Genomic DNA, 10,254 nt, shown 5'->3' on the forward strand with positions numbered 1-10,254 from the left:
AGAAAGCCGGACAAACCATGATCTCCTTTTGCAGCTTATACCAACAAAGTGACTAAGCCGTACTATCTGTCATTTTCAGAATATTTAGATGAAATCAATATACTATGTCCATGCACACATCCATTATGTGTATGAAAATCCTACAAAATATTAAAGCTGCATCTCCAAAACTGTAGGCGGAGATAGCCGGACAAACCACGATCTCTTAATGCAGCTAACACCAAAAAAATCCAAATGTCCACCTCCCGTTCATTTTCAGAATATTTAAAAAAAATCTAAATCCTGTAGCCATGCACACCATCATCATGACTGTGTTTAAACATCCTACAAAGTATTTACATTGTACTACTAAAACTGTAGGAGGAGATAGCCGGACAAACAATGTATCCTTATCGAGACGGACAAACGATACAAACTGACGGATGGACGAACGGACAGGGGTAAATTAATACGCTCCCGACATGTTGTCGCGGGGGCATAACAATACATTATGGGAAGTGAAAAGCTTTAATAAATATTTTGAGGGATGAAAACTGTAAGACAAGTTTATTGTACAAAATTGGTACTGTCTTTTGTAAATTTTGTAGAAAAATGAAAAAGTATGTCATACTACTGGTGAAAATTCCTCAAACAATTATGTATCAGCATGCAGGTGCACAAGTTCTATATGTGTACAATCTGCTAATGAAGTTTCAAAGATCTGGCATGAAAGTATGATGAGAAATTGATTACACAAAATTGCTACCATCTTTCCAAAATTGTAAATGTTGCTGACAAAATGACAAACATTTCTGTAACAGTATGTGTTCAATCATCAATATGTAAACAATCTGTCCATGAGGTTTTAAGGATCTGGAATAAAAACTGTAAGGGGAGTTGATTTCATAAAATTAATACCATCTTCTATAAATTTTGCTGGAACAGTTCTGTTTCAGTAGGTGCACAATTTAAATATGCGTGCAATTTGTACGTGAAGCTTCAATGATCTAGGATGACACCTGTAGGAGGAGATGATCACACAAATTCCAAAAGTCTGGAAATATGACATGTGGCCTCTAACGCTTCGGGATTACAAAATAGTAAGTGCATAAATTCAAATGTGTATGTTTCTTTCGATCCACGAAAATTGGTACCCACGAAAATAAATGAATCCACAGTAGATGGTATAAAAACAAGTATCTACATATTAAAATTTGAAAAGCATACAACCTCTGGCTTTTGTTATTTTTTTTTCTTTCTTATTTTAGTTTATTTATATAATTCGCAGATTAGTGTGAGGTCAATTTTTTGCTAAACTAGTATACATTTTTGTCTAGGGGTCAGCTGCAGCCCGCCTCAAGATGTAAGACTTTCTCGCTGTGTTGAAGACTCATTGGTGGTTTTCGGCTGTTTTCTTTTCTTTGGTCGGGTTGTTGTATCTTTAACAAATTTCCCGTTTCCATCCTCTATACATTTTTGTTCGTGGGTACCAATTTTCGAAGATTAGGGGAAACTTACACTTTCGTTGACATTTAATTTCGTGGTTCTATCAAAGTCTGCAAACATTCCTTTAGAAATTATGTTATTCGTTGATTATTTAAATTCGTGATTCACCTGTATCCTCGCCAAATCAACCAAAATTGGTATCCAACGAATAATAATAATAAAATCAACAGTACTATGTTAAATAGTTCACAAGTAATTGCACAGAAACTGTTGACAGCCGACAAATTTGTCCGCCACCAAATTACCTGTAATGTTTTCTTCTTCGGATATCCAAGTGAAAAGTAGACGAAATGAGATAAAAAAAATTATTTCAATATTCCAAGCATATTAATTGTCGGAAATAATAAAAATAAAGTAGTTGTCAAAAAATGCGTGTCTGGTTCTTTGGCAAATAAAATAAAATAAAAATCTTTGTCTCAATAAAACCGTTCAAAACAATCAGACAAACATTCAATGTTTTTCCTTGTGTTTATGACACACAATTACTGGTACTTCAGCATGATGTAAAACGTAGTCACTAACACTTCCTAGGATCGTACGGCGAATAGTTCCCATACCACGGGTACCAGTCACGATAAACTCCGCCCCCACCTCCGCTGCTGCTTTAATGATACCTTCTCCTGGATTTTTTGACTCGCTAGGTTTTACTTCACCTTCCATCTATAAAGAAACAAATAAAAGATTAAAATTTCTCAAGATGAGTCTTTTTCTTTTTCTTTGCAAAATATATCTTGATTTCTGTTCACAAATGAATTATCAACATGAGTCAATAAAAAAAAAATCCGCCAAATAAAACCAAGAAATTTTAAAAATTTGCTTCGGATTTATTTAGAGCTGTTCTATCCATTTTGATAAAAATAAAAGAGCTGTAAACAAAATTCCACTCAGAATTAAATTGTACAGCGCTTTTTATTCTTTCAACACGTACGTACCTTCATTGGCTCTCAAATATTCGGCTTAGAGCGTTCCTGATGAATGTAAATCTAGAAAAGCGCTTCGGACGCATGAAATTTAAAACGTGTTGTGTTCATATTTTATACAGTTGGTGTTACCTAAACTTCTCTTTACAACAGATGATGGGGTGTGGGGTGGGGAGGGTAATGCCATGCAGTGTAATCACTCATTCATTCATTTGCGCTATTATTCTTTCAGTACATGAACTATCTAGCGTGTCTATAATAGTTTGGGTGTGTATATGCCAGCAAGAAATGTATGCAGATTCAAACAAAATTACCTGTAAATCTACGAGATGCTTTCCTATCATATCCATTTTGGTTTTGATAATTGCGCGTTCTTCTCGTATCAATGGTCCTAATGTGTCAACATCGGTTGCTTGGGGTTCTGTAAAATAAAAAAAATAAAAAATTTGAAAAAAGGTCTTTCTCAATATCGATATATATCAGAAATTATGCCTTGTGCATTAGTGTCTTGTAATATTTCATTTGATTTAGTTTTACATGAAAGAATGCTTTCAGAATTAGAACTTCATCAAGATAGATGTATGAATTCATACTTTGAAAGAAAAAAATAATGTAATGCCAAAATCTAAGGAAATTTAATTCATCAGTATGCAGTCATGTAATTTTAAACTATATGCAAATTTTAGACACGAACAACACTTCAAAACTTGTGCTATATAGTTTACAATGTATGTCACGTTTCTTGCAAAACTTCAAGGAAAAAATATTAAGAAGAATATTGAAAAAAATTCGTCAAGTACTTCCGAATATTAAAGTGAAGAAGAAATATGTCAATAAAAAGATCTAACTGAAACACTTTATGTAATAACGTTTGTATATAAATGTATTTCTAGAACCTTTCGTATTGACAGAAATGCGAGTCTGCCAGGATGTATCTCTGAGATTGTATGCGAATTTACATAGTAATCGAATTTTAGGATATCTTAAACTGTATCTTTATGGAAAAAAATAGGAAGCACCGCCATCAATATTAAAGCAATTACAAATGAGTCGAATATTACAGCAATTTTTACACGAATAATATAAACTATACAGGTTATTTTTTTAGTAATACTTGGTGGTATATTTATTACAACCTTGTTTTATTAGTTTATTTACAGTAAAGATTTGAATTGAAGTTATGACAATTCTTTAATGCGTTATAATAAATAGTATTCGTAATTCGTTATATAAATGTATTATTAGTTTATAAAATTGTTAAAAAATTACGATGAATTAAATAAAATTGAGAATGGAAATAGAAAATATGTCAAAGAGACAACAACCCAACCAAAGAGCAGACAACATCCAAAGGCCACCAATGAGGCTTCAACGCAGCAAAATAATCCTGCATCCGGAGATGGTCCTCAGCTGGCCCCTAATTAAAATGGTGTACTAGTTCAGTGAAAATGGACGTCACACCCAACTCCCAAGACATATATACAGTTTGTTTTCTTAGGTCAATAATAGGCTGTAGCTTTCTTTTTGTTAGTATTTTAAGCCACACAATATTTCGCGGATCTAACAGTTGTTTTATGAACCATGCTCACCCTCCCCCCGTTTTTTTTTATCATCTTTTCCCTGGATACCAATTTTATAACTTACCGTAAAGCCATTTTGAGTTATGAAGTGCATGTTGTAACTCTATAGAATGAACAAGGTACACATAATCGTTAGGTTTGTGTGCATTTTCTTTAAACCCTGAAAACAAAATAGATTATTTATATTTAGATATCGAGTACAAGTACATGTATATTCAATGTCAACTACTCGTACATATAGTGTAGTGTGGGGTTAATACTTAAACTATAATGCATGTTCGTCCAGTTGTAGTTTAACATGTGTCTGGACTTTTTCTTGCAAATGGTTTTCCAAATTTTATCACTCTTTGACTATATGGCTTAATAATGATGTCACGTGTTTCCTATAAGCAAGGAATGTTACATTTCAAGTTTCGTTTTAAAATTGTTTAGGAATAAATAAGTTTTTATAAATTAATACTTATACCAAGCATTGGTGAAAACATTTTTTTTTGTCATCTCTGTGCCAAAATCCGGCATCCCTTAGAGTATATTTTTCAAACGCTCAAGATATGATAAGAATCCGTAAATTAAGATACACTTTTAATTATTAAGAACAAATTGAAATTCTTTGAATAATTCAAACTCTTGAGGCTTAGTTTTTGCAATGTACTACCGATAAGAAAATCTTAAAATACGAAATGCAATTAAACCTGAAGATAACATTTCACTTCTTTCAACAAGTTTTAATTTTGTAATTTGTACATTCACTTTATCAGCTGACAATGTGAATTTTTGACAGTAAACATGATAAATCAGTTTCGCTGGTGGTCTATAGTAATAGTATATTGTATAATTCTTGTATTGGACTAACACATACGACTGGACACACGGTTTAAATATCTGAAATCAATTTGCTTTGTATTTTTCTCGTGCTAAATAACACCAAAAAGGCAAAGAACAACCAACCAAACAGATATAAACTATAAGTTGATAAGAGTATAAGACTAGAAAAAAAACTGTTGGTGTCCCCGTCCTTGCTAAATGCTTTATTTTCCATGTCCTACTGTATATTTTATGACTTTTGGCTAAGAAAAAGTGCAAACATCTCTGAATATTTATCACTTGCTGTTGGGAATTGACCCCCCTTTTTTTTAAGGTCCCCCATAATTTCTTTTTACCCCCCCCCCCCTTTTTATCCAAAAAAACAATTCTTTCCAGGATATGGTTCAAATCTCAATTCAAATTTCCAATGGAGTTTGCAACCATAATTACCCATTTAATAATTCAAAAGCATATATATATAATTCAAAAGCAGTGTAAGGGAGGTAATCCAAATTTTACTTAAAAGTAATTGTCCATTAACCAGGACACCCTTGTATTCCCCCTTTTTTGCCCCTAATTCCAAAACGGTTTGAGTCATAACCCACCAAAGCCGATCATAACCATCCATTTGTTATGGAACCTTGTCGTATAATTTCAGAGCGATCCATTATGTGATACGCGAAAAAATTGTCATGAAACTTGAAAAATGCTAATTTGGGCCCCATTTTGGCCCCTTATTTCTATACTTTTAGGACCACAACCCTAAAATCAATTTCAACCTTCCGTTTATGATTATTATCGACTCCTAGGAGTCAATATTAAGAATTGAACGATGCACAGTGAGTGCGTGAATTTTTCTTGCTACCTGATTGGAAGATATTACGAGACGTGAATAATCAAAGTATAATTGATTGGTTAGGACAATCCAAACCTAGTAAATGTCCTTCAATCCTGTAGAATATCGGAGTTGTCCTCTCTATATTAGCAATTAGATTTTGCCTGGTCATTAATCATGCATATTCATGATATTGGTACACAGGTAACTTTTATCTATAAATAGTCGAATCGTCTTGAGTTTCGTAAACATCAACGTTAAACGATATACACTACTTCATAACGTGTGACCTCACGTGTGTGGTAAAATTTGTTGATTGATGCACGTGGCTATTCTAGTAAATGAATTAATCTACAAAACGAGAGCACTTTCCATTTTCATCAGCTAAGAGTCGACTATAGCCCTTTTTGAAAAGCTAAATTTCATAGATTTCTATTCACTTATACTAAAGTTATTTCCGGAAATCAAGTGTCTTCGGACGACGATTACGACGACGACAATTTGATGCAATATACGATTTGCGGTCACGAGTATAAAAAAAAACAGATTTAGTCTCGGAAAATTGGGTAGAATCATAACCCTTCCAGGAGACTGGATTAGGCTCAAGGTTTAAAACATATTATCGTATCTAGCAATTAAAATAACTGCATAACTGTAAAATATATCATGACATACTCATAATGTGCATGCAAACTAAACTATAAAGAGGGCTTCGCAAGGTTTTTGTAATTTGGTTGATATCTTGTTGATGAAAATTCCATATCTCATTTTATTCTTGGCCTAAATTTGAGTGTCACAGCACAGGCACTAGACGTTCTGTCAAGTGTATAAAAATATTGGCAATGGGAAGAAAATAGTGTCCATATATATAAACGAGAGGCTCTAAAGAGCCTGTGTCGCTCACCTTGGTCTATGTGAATATTCAACAAAGGACACACTGTTGGTCATATTGACTTATGTTTAGGTCTTACTTTGCTGTAAATTATTGTTGTTTAAAGTTTATCTCTATCTATAATAATATTCAAGATAATAACAAAAAACGGCAAAATTTCCTTAAAATTACCAATTCAGGGGCAGCAACCTAACAACCAGTTGTCCAATTCATCTGAAAATTTTAGAGCAGATAAATCTTGACCTGATTAACAATATCAAATCCTATCAGATTTGCTCTAAATGTTTTGGTTTTTGAGTTATAAGCCAAAAACTGCATTTTACCCCTATGTTCTATTTTTAGCCATTGCGGCCATCTAGGTTGGTTGGCCGGGTCAACGGACACAATTTTTAAACTAGATACCCCAATGATGATTGTGGCCAAGTTTGATTTCATTTGGCCCAGTAGTTTCAGAGAAGAAGATTTTTGTAAAAGATAACTAAGATTTACGAAAAATGCATGGTTAAAAATTGACTATAAAGGGCAATAACTCCTAAAGGGGTCAACTGACCATTTAGGTCCTGTTGACTTATTTGTAAATCTTACTTTGCTGAACATTTTTGCAGTTTACAGTTTATCTCTATCTATAATGATATTCAAGATAATAACCAAAAACAGCAAAATTTCCTTAAAATTACCAATTCAGGTGCAGCAACCTATCAACCAGTTGTCAATTCATCTGAAAATTTCCGGGCAGATAGATCTTGAACTGATAAACAATTTACTCCATGTCAGATTTTCTCGAAATGCTTTGGTTTTTGAGTTATAAGCCAAAAACTGCATTTTACCCCTATGTTCTATTTTTAGCCATGGCGGCCATCTTGCCAATTTTTAAACTAGATACCCCAATGATGATTGTGGCCAAGTTTGATTTTATTTGGCCAAGTAGTTTCAGAGGAGACGATTTTTGTAAAAGTTAACGACGACGGACGACAGACGACGGACGACGACGACGGACGACGGACGCCAAGTGATGAGAAAAGCTCACTTGGACCTTCGGGCCAGGTGAGCTAAAAAGAGTATATATGGACACTATTTTCTTCCCATTGCCAATATTTTTATACTATTGGCAGTCACAGGTTACAATTTACGAAACTTCTTAATTTAATAATAAAAACATTTATTTTCATTTGGTGCATTACACATGTTACACATAACATATGAACGTGAATTTGCACAGGTACATAAAACGTGTATACGTGTTGACAGACATCTAGGCCTAATTTAAAACGATAAATATTTAGATATGCAGTTTAGATGAGGAAAGAAGAATGTTCATAAAAACAACATTATTCCGATCAATAAAAATATAAACATATATTTGTGAATGAAATCTGACTTCCTTTCTTCGTTTCCGTTTTATCGTAAATAGTTAACTGTATATTGACCTACTTTTATGAATTATCACTTTAAATATTTGCAGTGTAAAGTACTCACAATTTAATGCATACAAAGCATGCTGGCTCCCATCCATAGCTATAACAACTTTCCTCTTGCCTTCCATCGCTGCAGCCTCCATCGATTACGTGTTTGTCAGTCTTCAGTGGAATCAATAGAATGATGTTTTGTGGAAATGCTAAAAATAGACGGAAAGTTTCCTGATCTTTCCAGATCAACTTTCAATGTGCAAGAATTTAAATTTAATTGGTATTTCCGGACACTTGATATATGAGCAGTTTTCGTTGAATCTGCACACACATATATGTTATAATATATAATATATGATGGTTTTAATCTGTCAAAGGTTGATCTATTTTTTTTTCAATAAAATACATAAAAAAAGGAGGATTTATGGGCCACTTTTTATGCCACTAATCTGGAAAAAAATATGAATCATTTATGGCTATGATCGGCTATCAAAGGCATTTAAGACTCTCATTGGGAGTTCAATGTCGCAAATTGAAAGAGTCATTAAATTGTTATTTTTAGACAATATATATATACACTAGTATAACAAATTATCGCTATTTTGTGCATTTTTCCTTTGATCTTTTTTTGTGATAATTTTTAATTTCCTGATTTAGAGTAATTTCTCGCAATTTGATTGGCTGATATTGATATTTCAGTACATTTTTTTATTACGTCAATTGGAATTATCTCCCTTATTTATTACGTCAATTGGAAATATCTCCTTTAAGTATACATACCATTGACCTAATTAAAAAAAAAATTGAGTTGCTTTATGGTCCTAATATTTTTAATTTTTCACGGTTTTAGATTTAATCTTAAATATATTTGGTGGATATTGTCCTAATATTGAATTTAAAAAATAATATGTAATATAACAAAATCAGGATAAATTCGTTACACAGTGTTCAATTGTCCTAAAGTAATACGAAATTTACCGGTTCAATGAATTTTATTGACCCGATTAATTCTCGTATTAGGACAATTGTACACTTTGTAACTAATAATACGATGCTACTCGCTTGAGATGGAAAATTATCGCTAGAAACTAAGGAGGCACGTGGCGTTGCTAATGAAATTGACAACGTCGTCATAGGTAAAATAGCGATAGACAGCTTATCATTGGTCATCTCAACTCGATTGCTTTTCTCGCTTTCGCCGTACCGGCTCAAGCGAGAAAGTCAATCTCGTTGAGATTATCAACGATAATCTATAAATAAATTGATGATTCAGAAAAATTTGTCTCGACTGTCGGGTAGAAATTTCTGCGGAAAAAGACAATCTGATGGACAACAACATTGCTAATAAATTCGAAATTGCTGGGCCATGACATAGAAGGCAGCGCGTTAAAATGATTGTCAAACTGAGGTGTAATTCGAACTACTTGGTAATTTTAATAACAAAAGTCATCACCGAAATGGGGGAATGTAAGAAATGAACAGTTACAATGCAATTCGTGTGGATGCAAGAAATTTATAATTGATTTTTTTTTAAACAATAAACAAATAGTACTAGTCGTCAAACTGATCTCTTAGAAATGCAATGTTATAGAAAATATTTCTGATCAGTGGCTGATCCAGAAATGCAATTTTATAGAAAATATTTCTGATCAGTGGCTGCTCCAGGGGGAGGGGGTTCAGGGAGTTGAAACTCCCCTTTTTTGGACCATCAATGTATTCTAATGGGGACATTTACAGTTGCAACCCGCCTTTTATCTTGGGCCTGGACCCCCTCCTTTTGAAAATGGATAGATCTACCACTGCTGATCTTTCATAAGCAGTTTATATAAAACTGAATTAAGCAATAACTTTACATTGAAAACATTATTTATTGTTGACCGTGACTATATTTTGCCTCGAAATAGTCGTCAAACTGATATGTATTGAAACTTTATAGAAAATATCATTGATTTATCACCAGTTGTTCTGATCCTTTCAAACTAACGTATACAGAAAACTTAACACTGAAAATTGACTTGTTTATTAATTGAAAGTTGTTTGACCGTGACCTAGCGAACAGGGCCAAGAAAAAGTCGTCAAACTGACACTTACAACGTATAACCCATTTAATTTAATTTTTCCTGAAACGGTACTTTTGATTTAAACAGCTCTTAAAAATCATAGTCATTTTCATTTATTTTGTAAATTTTCAGTCTTCTTACTGCGCTTTCATTTAATAATTCTTTATTGAATAGCACTTTACGCCCACATGGGCCAATGGCTTAAAACATTAAACATAATATACAGTTTACATAAAACAATGAAAATAAACAATGGAGACACTTTGAACTAT

At 33.1% G+C, this 10,254-nt stretch overlaps 1 protein-coding gene across 1 annotated transcript; it reads right to left on the reverse strand.

Moving 5' to 3' along the window:
* Positions 1 to 1,776: 1,776 nt before the first annotated feature.
* On the reverse strand, positions 1,777 to 8,207 carry LOC134701076 (uncharacterized). The gene is made up of 4 exons (XM_063562221.1): positions 7,993 to 8,207; positions 4,050 to 4,145; positions 2,720 to 2,826; positions 1,777 to 2,145 (listed from the first exon to the last, which is right to left on the reverse strand). The coding sequence occupies exons 1-4, from the start codon at positions 8,072 to 8,074 to the stop codon at positions 1,936 to 1,938; spliced, it is 495 nt and encodes a 164-aa protein (XP_063418291.1). The 5' UTR covers positions 8,075 to 8,207; the 3' UTR covers positions 1,777 to 1,935.
* Between the last annotated feature and the right edge of the window lie 2,047 nt (positions 8,208 to 10,254).

This window comes from Mytilus trossulus, unplaced genomic scaffold, assembly GCF_036588685.1.
Source record: "Mytilus trossulus isolate FHL-02 unplaced genomic scaffold, PNRI_Mtr1.1.1.hap1 h1tg000211l__unscaffolded, whole genome shotgun sequence".
Taxonomy (NCBI): Eukaryota; Metazoa; Mollusca; class Bivalvia; order Mytilida; family Mytilidae; genus Mytilus; species Mytilus trossulus.